Below are 17663 nucleotides of genomic sequence, written 5' to 3' on the forward strand. Positions count from 1 at the left end.
TCAAACTCCTCATTTGACAGAGAGGTTAAGCTGCCACCCAGGCAGTGAATGAAAGAGCCAGAACCCAAATCCAGGAATGCCAACACCCAGAGAAGGCTCCTCCCCCTGTATTCCCTGTGGTTTCCAAAAAACAAAGGAGGAGGACAGAGTTCATACTCACCGTCTTTGTTCAGCCATTGCTTTCTTGTTCTGTACAAAAGGAGCTTGTTGTGGACATAAGGTAAGAGGAACTTGACACACCAGCTCTCCACACCAAGTTTGTTTTCAACCAGGACTATGGGACTCCGGTTATACCTAGCTTCAGGGCATGGGATCAGGCCAATTTCATCTCTTAATATGTAAAACAAAAAGAAGAATTCAAGATAAGACTATTTGTTTTTTCAACATTTTTCAAATCCTACAGACTATTAAAAAGAAAAGTAACATATTTCTCTTTGTCTTTTTTTTAAAGATTTATTTTTTGTGGGGGAAGAGGGAGAGAGAGGAAGGGCAGAGGAAGAGAGAGACACCCTTCAAGCCGACTCCCTGCTGAGCAGAGAGCCTGTTGTGGGCTCAATAGCAGGGCTCTGAGATCATGACTTGAACGGAAATCAAGAGTCACTTAACTGACTGAGCCACCCAAGCGCCCCCATATTTCCCTTTCTTAAAAATATTATTTAGTTTACCTGCTAGATTAGTAGAAATTTTAAAAAATGTTTTTTAATACAGTCAAGAGTACAGAAAAATTAGTATGCTGACTTTGTGATAAAAATGAAAACTTGTCTTTGGATGGAATTTTGAAAATGTCTTCCAAATTTTAAATTGCATATACTCTGAGCCCCAGTGATTCCACTGCTCAGAAATTATCCTATGCCAAAATGTGCCAACAGAATGTTTACTGCAACATTGCAACCAAACAGGAAACAATCTAACTATGTATCAGTATAAGAGGGGTAGAATAAATAGGGTAATCCATGTGGTAGAGGTGCACAAGGTAGAGGTGGTGGAGACAGATTCGCATCTGCTGGTATGGAAAGACTGTCAAGACATATAAAACCAGAAAAAGAGCAAAATACCAAGTATATAGTGTAAAGCATTTTGTATAGTTTTTTTTGAAAAAGGAGCCCAAGAAATTTGGGGGGAGATAAAGTATTTTATTTTTATACAGTTTAAATTTTCTAATCATTTGTATGTATTATTTGTTTTAAAAATATGTCAATAAATGTACTTATACTTAATCTATGCAGAGGAGAAACAAATTATCAATAAAAGTCGCCTTTTCAATAAGATTGGGGGCCATTTTTCTTCTTTATAATCATTCATAAGTCATTGAATTAAAAAAAAAAAAACCACACACTGATAAATGCTGCTAAAACACAAAATACATTCCAGAATTTAGGTCATTTTCATTTAAGGCGGCATCCATGTCCTTCAAACTGCCTCCCTTAATTTGAAAATTTATATTTGAGGCAAAAATTTAATAAATGTACAGCAGCTGACATACACAGTAAATGAACCAGCAAACATAAAGATGGTTTTGCAAAAACGGCACATGCCTTTCAATTACAAAGATGTTATGATAACTGCCTACATTAAAATAATAAAAAACTGGTTTTCAGAAGTTATGTATGACATTTTCTATTATGTCCCTGGAATTCTCCAACCAAGAACAAAGTAGTTTGGTAGATACAAGAGGGGGAAACAGGGACAATTACAGGGTATAGAAAAGTCCTCTTGGGCCACCATCACAAATTGGTGGGAAGTTGTGGAGCTACAATAGAATCTCTCCTGGAAACTCCACACTAGATAGCTCGGACATAATCTACTTTCTACTGATCACTTCATTAATGAGATAGGGACTCATTGATAAACAAGGGTACTCTATGGGTTAAATCACGAACCATTCGTTCAAGCTGTTTTCACTTGAAGTAGATTTTGAGACCTAAGGCTTTTGGTCTTGACAAAATTTGAAAATGGTCTTGACTGGCTCACGTGATTCAGAGGTGTTCTAATATATCACATCAGTACCTTCTGTGAGTACCGGAAGGTACTGAGTACTATGTTAAGTCCCGAAAATGCAAAAATAAAACAAGGTGGTCCCAGTCTCTGAAGTGCTGATAGTTTTGATGCAGACTGCATCAATATCTATAATAAAATGTTAACACTTTGCCATTCCAGTAGTACAAAGTTTTGTAGGAAGCATGAAACAATGCTGAGCACATCTGAGCTCAACATCTGGTATTTCAAAATGTTTTGCATTTGTATTTGGTTAATGTAACATCTACCTAATTCACCATTAGGACACCTAGCCATGTCCAGAGCATTTGCCTGTATCTCTGGCATTTTCTGATATTTAGGTCTTACTATATAAAATAGAACATTAAAAAATTAAGCTAGAATTAAAGAAAACAGCAAAATTATTTTAAGAAAGTCTATTTTCCGAGATCTAATAACCACTTAAAACACTTCAAAGAACTGCCTAAGTCAACAGTATGAATGCTAGAGTAACAAGAATAAACAAGAATAAAAGATTCTACCTTGTGGTACAGTCCATTTGCGAGGGAGGAGCAGTTACTCAAATTCACAATGTAAAAACCTGCCTTGCTCATTATTAACGCCAAAAATAAAATGTCCAGTTATTAATTCAGTACCTAAATGAAAGGACAGAGCCATCTGCACAAATAAAAAACACACTTCTTTAGTTGGGTACCATTCTTTCAAGAACTAATTAAAAAAAAAAAAAACAATACTGTCTTGATATAGCAGATGCTCAGTAACTGCTCCTGAAAGGTTGATTATTACGCACTTCAGTGAAAATATTCAAATAAATGGTTTTCAAAGAATATCCCTTCTTGACTCTCCAAAAGAACATTATCTCTGACTTCCTTCTAATGCGATGGATCCAAGTCCTAGCTCTGTCAGGATTTCATCTACATGGGCCTTATCTATCATTTGGCTTCTACAGACCTTAATTTCCTCATTTGTAAAACGGTGGAACTGCATTACATCTCTAAATAAGGGAAATGGACTGCTAGGTCTCTTTCAGCTTCCAAATTCTGACTGAGAAACCTGACAGTTATTCTCATGGAAGTGGCCATATCACAGAATGTAAAGCACTAGGGAAAACATCAGAGAGAGGTAATAGGATGTAGACAAAAGTGGTCCATCTTCCAAGGTCCAGGGTTCTAGCTAGCTTCCGTTCTACCACTGAGAGTCAAATGGGAATATGGCAAGCCACTTGTCATTGGGATCCTTATCTGAGGAATAATAATGCCCCTTAGGAAGAACAAATATTACAAGGTAGAGCATGTGGTAAGCTGGAAGTAACAGGCAAAGATGCAGATTTTTAATTCAGTCAAGAGCCTGAGGCCAACCAGAAAAGTTATTTGATTAACAGATGGCAAGGTGAAGCAAAAACATTAAGCCTTTGTCAAGTGATTTGACCCTAAAATACAGTGCTTTGCTGCTTCCTAAAAATATAATCTGTACTTGATAAAGATAGGTAGGTCAATAAGCTTCCAAGTTAACAGCGTATTTGACTTCAGAGTTCTCCTATGCGGAGTCCCTCAGGTCGTAGTCCACTTTTTTTTTTTCACATAATTTAGAATAGGATTCTAGAATCATTTTAAAATTGGGAGGGGCCTCATTCCCCCCCCCCCCCCAGTATCTCATTTTGTCAGACAAGAAAACTGAGGTCCACTGAGGTTAAAATGATTACCCAAGGTCAACCATCACACCACTAATGCTAAGTTAAAAATCTGGATCTCGGGGCGCCTGGGTGGCTCAGTGGGTTAAAGCCTCTGCCTTCGGCTCAGGTCATGATCCCAGGGTCCTGGGATGGAGCCCCACATCGGGCTCTCTGCTCAGCAGGGAGCCTGCTTCCTCCTCTTTCTCTGCCTGCCTCTCTGCTTACTTGTGGTCTCTGTCTGTCAAATAAATAAATAAAATCTTTTTAAAAAAAAAAAAATCTGGATCTCTTAATAGTCAGCCCCAAACCCAAGACACTGAAGATAAAAAAAACATCAGTGAAAGCAAGCAGGATTTAGTAAAATTCCTTCTAGATTTCTGGCTATTTAAATTCTAATTTTATATACAAGAAAAGTTAGAAAACTCAAGGTGGGGGGTACAAACTAAAAGTCTGTCTATCCGTCTACACTACTGCTTGGGTATGCACCCTTTTTTTCTAAGTGTTTTTACAGAAGTGGTATTATAGTGGACATGCTCTCCTACAGTGTTTTTTTTTTTCCTTTTATTCATTAATTTTTATTTAAATTCAAGTTAGTTAACATACAGTGTCGTATCAGTTTCAGAAGTAGAATTTGGTGACTCACCACTGATAAATAGCACACAGTACTCATTACATCCAGAATCCCCTTCATGCCCATCCCCCATTTGGCCTATTCTCCCACCGACCCCCCCTCCAGCAACCCTCAGTTTGTTCTCTACATGGGAGTCTCTTCCGGTTTGCCGCCCTCTGTTTTTATCTTATTTTTCCTTCCCTTCCCCTATGTTCATCTGTTTTCTTTCTTGAATTCTACATGTGAGTGAAATCATTTGTATTTCTCTGACTTATTTCACTTAGCATAATATACTGTAGTTCTGTCCACGTTGTTAGAATCCTACAATGCTTTTTTAGAATTTAACAATTTATATTAAACATCTTCCTCCATAATTATTTTTTATATTTTTAATGGCTGCAAGAAATGTACTATACATACCAGATATAGCTCCAGTTTTTTCCTTGTGAAATAATGTTAAAAGAGAAATTTCTGATTCTTTTGCTACAACTAAATTACAGTCTTTTATATTTTTAGGTTTCTGAAAATTAGATCCCTGATATTTAACAAGGACACTCAAATAATTACCTACATTACCAATGTCATAGGATTGTTAAAGACCTGAAGGTTCGGGATGGTGAAAAAGTTCTAATATCCTCAGATACCACGAACCTCACTTACTAGGTTACTTTTAAGGGCTGCTCAAAAAAACCAGCACAATGGAATGAACCAACAACCTTACTTAAAAAGATCATACAAAGCACCAACAGCTTTCTGAGTGCTTCAATTCACAATGGAGACCCACTGACTTCCAAATGAAGTTCAAAGTTCAGGTAATACAGACATTGACTTTACTCCCCGTTTAGACAGCTTTCCTTACCTGCAATTTCAGAAACATCATCAATTAAGAGTAGGCTCGCATATTATTTTCAAAAGTAGTATCACCCAGTCTCCCCTTTGGGAGGGAAGAATGATCCTAAAATATACTAAACTGAACCCAGTAATATGGAGTGACCATACAGAAAACTCAGCCCAAGGATTCAGGAAACGGCCAAATCTTAGCCTAAAAGTTATTTGGGGGGGGCACCTGGGTGGCTCCGTCAGTTAAGAGTCCCACTCTTGATTTCGGTTCATGTCATGATCTCAGGGTCGTGAAACAGAGCCCTGAGTCCTATTCTGTGCTCAGAGCAGGGTCTGCTAGAGATTCTCTCTCTCCTTCTCTCTCTACCCTTCTCCCTCCTCATGTCCTCTCCCTTTCTCTCTCTCAGATAAATAAAATCTTTTTAAAAAGGGGATTTTTCCACCTTCAAACTGGAATTCTTTCTAAAATGACTAAAAAGTAAAGTTAGCAAAATATCTAAAGGAACTGACCCTTTCATATTGATAACTAAAACTTTGCCTGGTGATCAAGATATTTCAGAAACCTCATGGTCTTTCTCAATTCTAAAGAGTACAACTCCATGTATTGCTGGAATGGTATGACTGGACATATTTTAAAAACAGCTACAGGGGCGCCTGGGTGGCTCAGTGGGTTAAGCCGCTGCCTTCGGCTCAGGTCATGATCTCAGGGTCCCGGGATCGAGTCCCGCATCGGGCTCTCTGGTCAGTAGGGAGCCTGCTTCCTCCTCTCTCTCTCTGCCTGCCTCTCTGCCTACTGTGATCTCTGTCAAATAAATAAATAAAATCTTTAAAAAAAAAAAAAGCTACAAAAACTGCTACTGTCTATTGACTGTTGTGTGCAGGGCTCTGTGTTTCATTTATTTCACACAAGGAATTTAAGGTAGGAATTTTTTTTTTTTTTTTAAAGATTTTATTTATTTATTTGACAGACAGAAATCACGAGTAGATGGAGAGGCAGGCAGAGAGAGAGAGAGAGGGAAGCAGGCTCCCTGCTGAGCAGAGAGCCCGATGCGGGACTCGATCCCAGGACCCTGAGATCATGACCTGAGCCGAAGGCAGCAGCTTAACCCACTGAGCCACCCAGGCGCCCTAAGGTAGGAATTTTAACCCCTTTTATAGATGAAGAAAGAGTCTTGTCTAAGTCTACCAGTTACTGATTGGTAAGCTAAGATTCAAATCCAGGACTGCCAGATTCCAAATCCAAATTTTTACAACTATGCTATTATTTAAATACATAGATAAAAAATTAAGTGTAAGAAGACAATTCAGACTTGTGGTTTCCTACTCTTCAAATTCAATTTAAAGATGTGCTTTTCCTTACTACTCCCTTACTCTAAAGTTATCCAAAGTTACCGGGGCCTAGTCACTGCCTGGGAAGGCTGTTTTCTCTTAGCCAACTCATCCATCCCTGATGTCCCAATTTAGTTGCTATTTCCTTAAAAGATTTATTTTGAGGTTCTCATTTAAGTTAGGCCCCTCTGTTATTATTCCTTCCAAGTATCCTTCTAATTCTTTCAGGCTCCTTTCATATTCTGTGCGTTGGTTTGTCCTACTGGGCCAAGGACGATGTGTGATATGTGCGTCCCACTCCTAGACCTGCACATCCAGGGTCTAGAATTGTATCTGTCAAATACAGGTGCTCTTTTGCTGAATGCATACATGGAATGAAAGAAATTAAGCCACATAGTCAAGGACTTCCATAACCTGACTCTACTATTATCTTCTCAATCACATTTTGCTACTTTGGGTTAATTCACAGTTTCGTGTGGAGGTCCTTGGCTCTGTCTCTGAGACTGTAAATCCTACCCAGCCTTCAATGTTCAGCTCAAACCCGCCTCCCTTAAGGGCCCTGGCCTAGGCACAAAAAGCCTTCCTCCTACACCTAGTACACTCTCCCAGCACTTGCTCAGTCCAGCCTTTATCACCAGCTGCCTTGCAAGGTTAATTCACTGTGCATGCAGGTGGGTCTTGTGTCTCCATCCAGAGCTACACTGTGCAATACAGTAGTCACTAGGCACATATGGGCACTATGTATAAGTTAATTAACATTAAATAAAATTTAAAATTCAGTTCCCCATTCACATTAGCCACATTTCAAGTACGCAAGCATACTAAACAGCACAGACAGGACAATGCCACCACCACAGATACTTCTGTGCCTTGAGTATAAGAATACTTCCCATTCTACACTGTGAGGACAGTACCTATAACATCTCATCAACAGTCAGAGTTCAATTAATATTTTAAACAGTAATAAAAAAATAACTTGGTGGGCAAGAGACTTTTGATATGACCCTAATTACACCATAAACAGCTCTCTTCCACATCAGCATAGGCCTATTTAGTAAGCTACTGCTAGTCCCTGGGTCAAGACTTCAGCGCTTTTTCCAATGGTATTCTCCAAGAGTCAACCGTACAAAAATTCGTATGGTATTTTTCAACTTATAAAGTATTTCACATTCACCATGCAGTTGGCTAATATGGTTTTCTGAGGAATACAGAAATTCAGGTTAAATCTAACATTTAGCTAGTGGCAGCTAAGGGCCAGACATTGGGCAAGGTGATTTTCCTGCATTCTCATCAACCTCACTAGATCAAAAGGAGAATGAAGTTGACAGAGGGTAACCTATCCACATCTACCAGTAATAAAATCCACATCTTAACCAATGTATGTTCGACTTCTCCTGGGTAGGCATTTTTACAGAAACAAAGTCAATATGTTTAATGGAGTAGATGATGTCTAATAAAATTACAATCTATCTTGTGTGTGAAGAAAAAAGGAAAACTAAAAGAATGAAAAACTTTTTCCTATAATACTGAAAAGTATAATTAGGTAACTAACTATTGAGATAAACAATGTCTTCTTTTTTTCTTTTAACCAGAAATACAGCCTATTTATTTTGGAAGTAAGAGGGCTAGATTAGGGGAAGAAGTACAGGCAATCAAAAAACAAAACAAAACAAAACAAATTCCAAACCATAAGACATTTTTAAAGATGCCACATAGTAATATTATTGAAGATATCATTATTATACAAAATATATACCACAAAAGCGCTGAAAATTAATATTAAACAATGAGTTAGTTAAGCTACTTAAATTCTTTGCACCTGTATTATGTATCATTTCAACTTTCAAATGCTCAACTTATTTCAACCTTTTAAATCTTTGAATGACCCAAATGCTTATTAGTAATATTAAATTATGCACTGATAGAGAGCATGTGAGCTTTCACCATGAAAAATATGATTGGGGGGGCGCCTGGGTGGCTCAGTGGTTTGGGCTGCTGCCTTCGGCTCGGGTCATGATCTCAGGGTCCTGGGATCAAGCCCCGCATCGGGCTGCCTGCTCCGCAGGAAGCCTGCTTCCCTCTCTCTCTGCCTGCCTCTCTGCCTACTTGTGATCTCTGTCTGTCAAATAAATAAATAAAATCTTAAAAAAAAAATGATTGGGGCATTAAAGTCCTTTATGAGTGATCCAGAAAAACTGAGATGTATTCCAAACTGTGCTCTAACCCCCCACACCAGTGAACACTCAATCTGTTTCTTCAAATATAAAACACTGATTTTTAAAAAAGATTTATTTATTTGAGAAAGAGAAAAGGGGGGGTAAGGGAGAGGGGGAAGCCGACTGCCCGCTGAGCAGGGAGCCTGATGCAGGAGCAGGGCTCCATCTCAGGTCCCTGAGATCATGACCTGAGGTGAAACCAAGAGTCAGATACTTAACAGACTGAGCCACCCAGGCGCCTCTGATGCGCTTTTTCAATCTACCTTAAAGAAGAGAAACTGTGATCGCTGTATTTATTAGGCTTCTAATCCCTGCTACAATTTCAAGAAAAACAACATCAGTGATGAGAAAATAGGCCATTCCCTTAAACAAACTTTTTTTGAGGTTGTCTCTTACTTACACTGAAGCTCTCATTCTCGAAAAGGGACTGAAAGACTGATATACAAGGCATCAAAGCATTCTTTACAAGACCCAGTACCCACTATGGTTACTGCCAAGAAAACATTCCAAACGCTCATTTAAAAAAAGGCAGCAGTGACAAGGGGAAAAGATGAGGACGCTCTCAGAGGCAGGTGTGTTTCGAGGCTAGCAGCGTTTTGTCTTTAATGAGGCACTATTACAGGTCTCCAATTGTGTACCGCAGGGAGCAAGACATCTGAGGTCTTAATTTTTATAGGCACTGCTTTGAAGGAAAAGAACCCTTCATTTAGATGTAAGGTTGGTACCTACGGTTTAAAATGCATCAAAAAGCATAATTCATGTGTTCCCGTTTAAAAAATAGAATATTAAAAAGAAAACCTTCACGAACAATTAGAGAAAGTGAAAATAATGTAAAACTAGATTCCATGTATCTTTCTTTTGCGGTGAGCGGGGAGAAAAAAGAGGAAGGGAAATTAAACATTCTTGCTTCTCCCTCCTCTTTTGTATACTGTAGACATTCCTTTTAATAGCTTCCTTTTTCACTCGTTACACGAAGGCAAAAGTGTCAAAAAGAATACAGTCTCTTCTGGGATCTTCCCGGAGTACTCCTAGTACCATGCAAAGGAAGGAGGGAGCGAGACGCGCGTCAGTCCTGTGGTGTCCTACTTAGAGAGGGCGGCAGCATCTGGATACGAAAAGAATTAAAATGTTCCCCGTAACTATGAATCAGCTAATGCTAAAAAGTGTCAAGGTTGCCTGGGCTTTCCACCCGTCGCATCCTGTGCCTACAGAGGCCACACTGCTGTGAATGCTCTGTTCACCATCAAGGCACACTGTTCCGTCGGAGTCCCTCCACGATCTTGGGACATGTGGGGCGAGAGTCAAAAGCAGCCTCAAACTAGCTCCAGCGAGCAAACTGGCCCACTCACTGAAGGAAAGATGATCGGTGACCCCCCCCCCACTACCGGTCCGGGATGAACCTCCCAAGAGTTGTGTTTACAAAGCATCTGCAGGACCACAACGTGCGTGCCCGTGTACCTTACACGAATGTAGGCTGGGGACACACGCGTGAAGTCCTTCGAGTTCCGTGAAGTCCCGGGGAAGGGGAGCGAAAAAAGTCGCTCCGTTGTGATTTTCCGAGGTCACTTCTGGAGACTCGCCCGCGGGCGCGTTCCGGTAGCGGAAAGCGGGCCCTGCGGCGGCCGACGACCGTCGGGCCCCGAACCTCGATCGGTCCCCTCCCGAGAGGGGCGCGCGGGCCGGGACGTGCCCCCGGAGGTCGGCTCCAGGCTCGGCCCCGCCCCTGCCCGCCCCCCGACGACCCCCGCAGCCGGCGGAGGCGGTGGCGCCGCCGGCGCGCCACTCACATGTGCGGATTCCTCCTGAAGGCGTTAGTGATGTCCTTCACCACCCGCTGCACCAGCACCGCCACCTCTTCGCTCGTCTCGGCCATGTTGGCGGCGGCCGCGGCGGCTCGGACGCGCCTCCGGGAGAGCGCCGGGCGGCCGGCGGGAGTTCCGCGGGGGAGCGCGCGCGCGCGCGTGTGCGCCGTTTTGGCCGCGCCCCCGCCCCCGCCCCCGCCGCCGTCGCAGCCGCCGCCGCCGCCGCCGCCGAGCACTTCCGGGTCACGCGCCGGCGGCTGGGGCGTGGCGCCCGCCTCCCTCCCGGGCTGAGGCGGACTGGTTGGTCCCCGACGTTTCGCTGGTAGCCGGGGTTCTGAGCGTCCGCGGAGATGCTGCAGATTCCTTTGCAAAGTTACTTGAGGTCGCTGTTTTACACATTTTATTCTAATTTCTGGTTCACTCGGGGCCGAAGAGGGAGGGGTCCTAAAGTCCCTCCTCCGGAGCCAGAGTCGGCGTGAAGCCCCCACCCCCACCCCGGCCCGGCCGGCCGCTCTCACGTGTTGTGGGAACCGACTTTCCGGGGCTTCTGCAGAAAGTTTAACTGAAGTGCGGGTCCTCCGGAGCGGTGGGCCCCTGGGCGTGTGCAGAGCCTCTTCGCGGGTGCAGGGGTGGCGCGGCCCTCCGACGCCGGCCGCGAGGGAGCCCAGTGGGACCGTGTCCGCGACCTCCTCTGTACCCGCGTGCCACTTTCGGTCTCTCGGCGGACATTTAAAATAATAATAATCATATTGATAATAATTTTTTTTAAAAAAACTTAATGTATTAAAAGAAGACGAGAAAGGAAAGAAAAGTTGTTTCCCAGGCTATGGGAGACGTACAGAAATTATTTTAAATGGATTTTCTGTGAGCGTACTTCACTTTGTGCATCACTTGATGTGCTTTGAAGGTTGCGGGTCGGTTTCGGAGGCAGAGATCCAAGACCCTGACAGAGTTTGCTCTTGATAGCCGTGAACCTCGCTACAACTGGTTTTTTTTTGGGTTTTTTTTGTTTGTTTGTTTGTTTTTTGTTTTTTGTTTTTTGTTTTTTTTGTAAGAAAAGCTGGCTTCCCAGTTCATTTGGATTTTGCAGTGCCTTCTGTCAGATGTCCCTTCCCCCTTCTGTGATAGAGAAATCTGGGTGCTTTGGGTTCAGTTCTCTTTACTCCTTGAGATCTAGCTTTTAAACACTTTTTAAAAGCAAGTTCATGGTCTGTTTAATGCGAAATAAGGTGGAGCGTTTGAAGGACGGTTGGTGATTGTGGATGTAAAAACCATGCACTTGTTGCAAAATTCATAAAGCATCGAATGAGAACTATGAGTGAGCCACATTCAGGGGACAGTACTCCCCGTGGGTATTGATAGAGGAGAGAACGTTAGTGATGAAGTTTTAGAACCTAGGTGACGTTATATACGCAGGAGTTGGGTAGGTGAGGACAAAGGGCTATTGGGGCAAAGAATACTATCAGGATATTGAAGGCTTAGTTACTATCAAGTAAAGACAATTGAGAGTCTCCTGGTGGAATGTTACATTCCTGCTATCAAGCATCCCTGTTAATGAGATTTAGGTTTAAAGACAATTGGGAGTCTGGTGGAATGTTACATTCCTGCTATCAAGTATCCTTGTTAATGAGATTTAGGTTTAGAAGAAATTTAACTTTATTTACTTTTCCTTCTATCTCCACCTCCTTCGGTTTTTATGGAGGGGAGGGTAACATTAGGCTTGAGGAACTGAGTTCTGTGTCTTTGGAAATTGGGCTATTGATAAGGTAACTTCTTTGTTGTAATCTCAAGGACATTTGCAAACTAAGGGAGACTCCTGTCTTGTAGGATTGTGATCTCAGCAAGTTAACTATTTATTTTATGGCAGTCAGGGGTGCCTGAGGAATGCTACACCTATGGAGGGGAGCGGATGGAAGAGGGGGGTGCAAGGCGCCAGCTTTTGCTTTGTCCTCAGCCAGCCTCCTGCTCCCTCATCATTAGGAGGGTTGAAGCCAATGGCCAAGGGAGAATTCCGGAGCCGATTCTATTAAAGCCCGGGGGCAGGACCCATGGGCAGAAAGAGATGCAGTGGGGCCAGGAGAAGTGGCCTGTTACATACATTCAAGTTGAGAGGGGGTTAGGGATAGCCTAAGTCCCTAAGGAATTTTGGAAACAAGGTTTCCAGGATGTTGTTAGGGCTAGCTATTGTTGGGACATGATCGCTTATTACTGTCTAATAAAACTTTCGTCATGAGACCCTTCAAATGTATGTTGGTGGGCCATATGCTTGGAGGGTGATTGCCAATACGTATTTTGGGGGTTTAGAGATAAAGGAAATTTCTAAAGGAATTTTTATATGTTAAAGTAGAGTATCCTGGGGTGGGGGGGTGGGGGGTTGTCAGGCTAGGATTGCCTTTTTTTTTTTTTTTTTTAAGATTTTGTTTATTTATTTGACAGAGGCAGAGATCACAAGTAGGCAGAGAGGCAGGCAGAGAGAGAGGAGGAAGCGGGAAGCAGTCTCCCCTCTGAGCAGAGCACCTGGTGTGGGGCTCAATCCCAGTAACCCTGAGACCATGACCTGAGCTGAAGGCAGAGGCAAAACCCACTGAGCCACCCAGGTGCCCCTAGGATTGCCTTTGCCTTTAGCAAACTATTAATATCAAGGCAATTGAGTTCCCGGAGGAATGTCACTCTGCCTGTTTCAAGGCATTGTCACAATTAAATAATTTTTCTTCTGCCTTTGTTTCCAACATCAGTATGTTGATAAAAGTTAGACCTGCTGTCAGGACATTAGCCTTCTGGTTTTAAAAGAAATGAGCTAGAAGTTTCATGAAATTGTGTAAAAGCAAGATGGGACAGGTTTGAATTAGTAAAATCAAAAAAACCTTAAGCTCTTGACAAGTTCTCAAATGAGGCAGTGAAGTGAGTGAATGTGTGTTTAGAGTCCAAGGCCAAGCCTTACTTCAAATACCCTAGTTACTCTTAAGAATGTGATGTCAGTTCTTAAATGGTTTGGGTTACATATGATAAGTCTTCCTCTTCGTTTAAAGCCTTGCATCCTATCCTAATAAAGGTAGCAAATAACTCCTGACTTCTAGGGGCAACATACAAAAAAATACAATTTTTTTCAAAGACTTTATCTTAAAAATTGGTAAGATTTTAAAATCTTAAAATATATTTACAGGGATAAAACCCCAAACTTTATCCTTCAATCCTGAAATAAAATTGGTGATCAAAGAAGATAATTCCTCTGTATGGTTCTGTTTATGCCTTCCACCTACACACACCTCAATGCACATACTCCTTTGTACTCATTTGAAAGACATGAATTATATATCTCGTGTTTCTTCTAAGAGTTCACAAATGTTTTTACTCAATTATTAAGGAGCTACTATGTTTACAACTCAAATTTTTTAGAATTGGGGCATATTAGAACTGTGATCTAACCCCCTAAATTTGCAGATAAGGAAGTAGGTTCAAAGAAGTTCAGTATTGAAATTCATGAGACTTAATTATGATATGTATATGAGAATAGGATATGATAAATTTAGCATGATTTGTTGAAGGAATCAAAGATTTTCATTCAGGGATCTGCAAAATAATGAAATATTGTAAATAGCTTAAGTGCCCAATGTTGGGAATTTAGTAAATTACAGTAAATCTGTAAGTTGAAATACTATTTAGTCACTTAAAAGCACATTAAAACTGGAAGAATATATACCAAATTCTTAATGGGAGATTTATTTATAGGAGAATTTTACTTTCTAACACAACAAATTATAATTTTCATAATTTAAAAAGAATTTTTTAAGTATATGTTAATAAAAACAAAGATCTATTTGTTAGTTAGCTAACAAATATATATACTTATATTTTTTTAGAGATGTATTGAATTTTTTAAAAGATTTTATTTATTTAATTTATGCAGAGAGAGTGCACAAGCAGGGGAAGGCAGAGGGAGGAGAAGCAGGCTCTTCATTGAGCAGGGAGCCAGATGTGGGACTTAATCCCAGGACCCTGGGATCATGGCCTGAGCTGAAGGCAGATGCTTAATGGTCTGAGCCACCCAGGCGCCCAGAGATGTATGATTTTTAAGTGACTTTAAGTGACCTCTAATGTATCTGTGAAAATATTTCGACAGTCTCCCCTTCCTCCCCACTCATGCTTTTCATATTATAGACGACTATTTGATGGTGGGGAAAAGGTAGATATGTAATGACAAAAAGAAATACCAAAACAGCATACAAGACAACCCTAATTATATATATAAAACAAATTATATGTAATATCAATGTAATCACATATACATCTATATAATAGACCAGGAGGATATAAAATGAAATGTTAATAGTTGTATCTGTATGATAGAATTACTAGAGATAATTAAGACCTATATATATTCTATATGTTCTTCTGGGTATTCCAAACTTTCTATAACAAAAAACCTAATATATATGCTGATGGCCTTGCTAGGAAAGAAGACAAGATTATTTTTTTTTAAGATTTTATTTATTTATTTGACAGAGAGCACAAGTAGGCAGAGAGGCAGGCAGAGAGAGATAGAGAGAGGAAGAAGCAGGCTCCCTGCTGAGCAGAGAGCCCAATGTGGGACTCGATCCCAGGACCCTGGGATCATAACCTGAACTGAAGGCAGAGGCTTTAACCCACTGAGCCACCCAGGTGCGCTGCCAAGGTGATTTTAATGACAAACCTAGTAATTACTTTTGTGAAGAACCATGGAGAAACTTACCATGTTTCCAATTACATTCTGTTATTCTACTTAGATCACTATGATGTGTTGTTTATTTACTCCATTTATTTGAAGTCCATTTCCCATGGTAATGTTACATAAAATAGAGTGTAAATAGTATTAGCTATTATTACAAAAACAATAAACTTCTTTCCACTAAGAAAAAGTGTTCAATTTTAAATGCTTCATAATATTACCATTGTAACTATATAGTTATAATATGCCAAACTTCAATTTTATCACTATCATAAAATTTAAAATCCAAGAACTTATTAACAAATAGCAGAGAAATAATGCTTGTCAAAAAGCTACACTACCAATGTGTTTTTATGAATTCTTAAAAGTTCACAGAAGTAGTAATCATTTTTAAAGTTTTTATTATATTAAATACCACTTCAAAAAATGGAATAGAAATTAAGAAATGAATTTTAAATAACATGTGCATTAAACTTAGGAGAGTTTTGGTATACCCTTTACCTTACTGTATGGGTTTATTTTTCCCCGAAACAAAACTTCATAGACAATCAAGTACTACTTTTTTAAAAGTTACAAAACCATGAATACAAATGCCATCTATTCTTACACTTAATTGTTCTTGCTAGCCCTTCATTATTCTAATTGTTGAGATAAACAGGAGAAGATGCATATGATCTCATCTTTAAACTATGAAGCACTATATAAATTATGACTTCTGTGGATAAAGAAAGACTCATTATGAGTAATGAGTAAAACAATAGTAAACCAAGACTAACTGCATACTATCAATATGAAAATCTAAAACAGTTTAAAGAAAATTATTATACTGCGATTGTAGTCTCCTAGTTAAAAAGTGATTTTTTTTAATCTGACAAGTTTGATAATTGTTATCAAGATGCTAATCATGAAGATGACTTTAAATGACCAGTTAACGCTGATGTTAGAATCCCTGAGGATACAGAAGGGTACTAGTTGTATAATAAGGTTTTTGTTGCTGAGTAAGTGATATTTTTCTTGACATTTGATCGTTTGAAAATGTCATCCTTTTGCTTTGCCCTCTTCTTCCTTCCTACCACAGAGGCCCAAAAGACCTATGATGTAATCTTCAGAAAAGAACAGAAGAAAACGTCTGAGAGAAACACAGAGAAAAAGAGCCAGTCATGGAACTCCATGTGGAAACAGCTGGGGAGATAGGTATGCTTCCATGCTGCCATGAATGTTTCTCATGTATTGAAGATGTCAAATTGTTGTAGGAATTTTCTTGGTAATATGCCTTCCATTGGATGATGAAATGAAAGAAGTTCCCAATTATGAATACATTCTTAGGGCTCTTTTCTGCTTTACATTTTATTTATATCTTAATATAAATATTTTAACAATAAAAACCATAGAGTTAGGTTAAAAAATCATAACTAAACATTTAGAAAGTTAGAAAAGTTTCATTTTGACTACAGAAGAGGTTGAGTCTGAGACTTCTTCAGTAATTGCCTAAAAGTAAGACAAAGCTGTACCTCCCTTTCTTTCATTTTACTTTAGTTAATTTTTCAGCTCAGAAATTTTATCACAAAAATTTACATTATTTCTCCTTTTTGTCCTGTTTGCATGTTTTAAGGCAGTGGTGGGACTCATCAAAATTAATGTTAGGTCAAAATCACCCATAGGAAATGCTGAGCCTTCTTTGTTAAATATTGAATTATGCTCTAACTTACAGTACAACATTTATAGAGAAGTAGATTCCCATAGTCTAAGTTTTAAGAAAATGCCATTAGTAACTCCCCAATTTGTCCTGACTTTAAGCACTTTAATTTCTATGGTAGGTCTCCCAAATCACCATCAGTGTACAAAAAGGATAGTGTGAAAGATGGAATACTGGGTTTATAGAAGGAGAAGGCCAAATACCGCTCTTGAGAAGATGAGAGTCCAAAGGCCAAATATCGCTCTTGAGAAGATGAGAGTCCAAGCGTTGTACTAATTTATTCCATGAACTTTAGTGTTACAGTGTATAAGACATTGTGCCAACTGTAGGATATACAATGGTGAAGAAAGCAGATATCATTCTTGCCTTCTTGTGGGACTTACAGTGTGATGGAAGAGATACACAGTATTCAAATAAACAGACAATATGTAGCAGCAGATTGTAACACATGGCACAGAAAGGAAAAGGAAAGTACCGTGACAGACGATAACAGTGTGGGGGTAAGGGCAGAGCTTTAGACAGGGTGGTCGGGAAGTCCGTTGTGGGTGGTGACATTTAAGCTGAGACATGAAAGATGAGAAGGAACCAGCCCTAAGAAAAGCTGGAAAAGAGCCTCACCAGCAGTGGAAACAATGTGTGTGAAGGTTCTAAGAAAGGAGCCTACATGGCATGGATCAGGAATTGAAGGAAGGCAAACTAGTAACTTTTACTGACCTGACAGTGTTAGTAAAGTGATTTCAATCTTGCTGTTACCAGAAGGTCATCTATGAGCATGATTGCGTAGCTCCAGTTTTTCTC

The 17663-nt window shown here is 40.1% G+C and overlaps 2 protein-coding genes across 2 annotated transcripts in view; one reads left to right on the plus strand and one right to left on the minus strand.

The window, feature by feature from the left end:
* The window catches only part of PTAR1 (protein prenyltransferase alpha subunit repeat containing 1), a 50569-nt gene extending 39945 nt beyond the window's left edge, over window positions 1-10624 (minus strand). Inside the window, exons 1-2 of the mRNA XM_045065078.1 lie at window positions 10450-10624; window positions 161-330 (exon numbers count right to left, since the gene is read on the minus strand). Of these exons, the coding sequence (XP_044921013.1) occupies window positions 161-330; window positions 10450-10535 (256 nt within the window). The 5' untranslated portion in view covers window positions 10536-10624. The remainder of the gene's footprint in view (window positions 1-160; window positions 331-10449) is intronic.
* Window positions 10625-10716: 92 nt separating this feature from the next.
* CFAP95 (cilia and flagella associated protein 95) overlaps window positions 10717-17663 on the plus strand; it is a 127163-nt gene continuing 120216 nt past the window's right edge. Inside the window, exons 1-2 of the mRNA XM_045065081.1 lie at window positions 10717-10846; window positions 16248-16363. The gene's annotated coding sequence lies outside the window, so the exon portion shown is untranslated. The remainder of the gene's footprint in view (window positions 10847-16247; window positions 16364-17663) is intronic.

This window comes from Mustela putorius, unplaced genomic scaffold (assembly GCF_011764305.1).
Source record: "Mustela putorius furo isolate JIRA1106 unplaced genomic scaffold, ASM1176430v1.1 tig00003854_pilon_pilon_pilon, whole genome shotgun sequence".
NCBI lineage: Eukaryota > Metazoa > Chordata > Mammalia > Carnivora > Mustelidae > Mustela > Mustela putorius.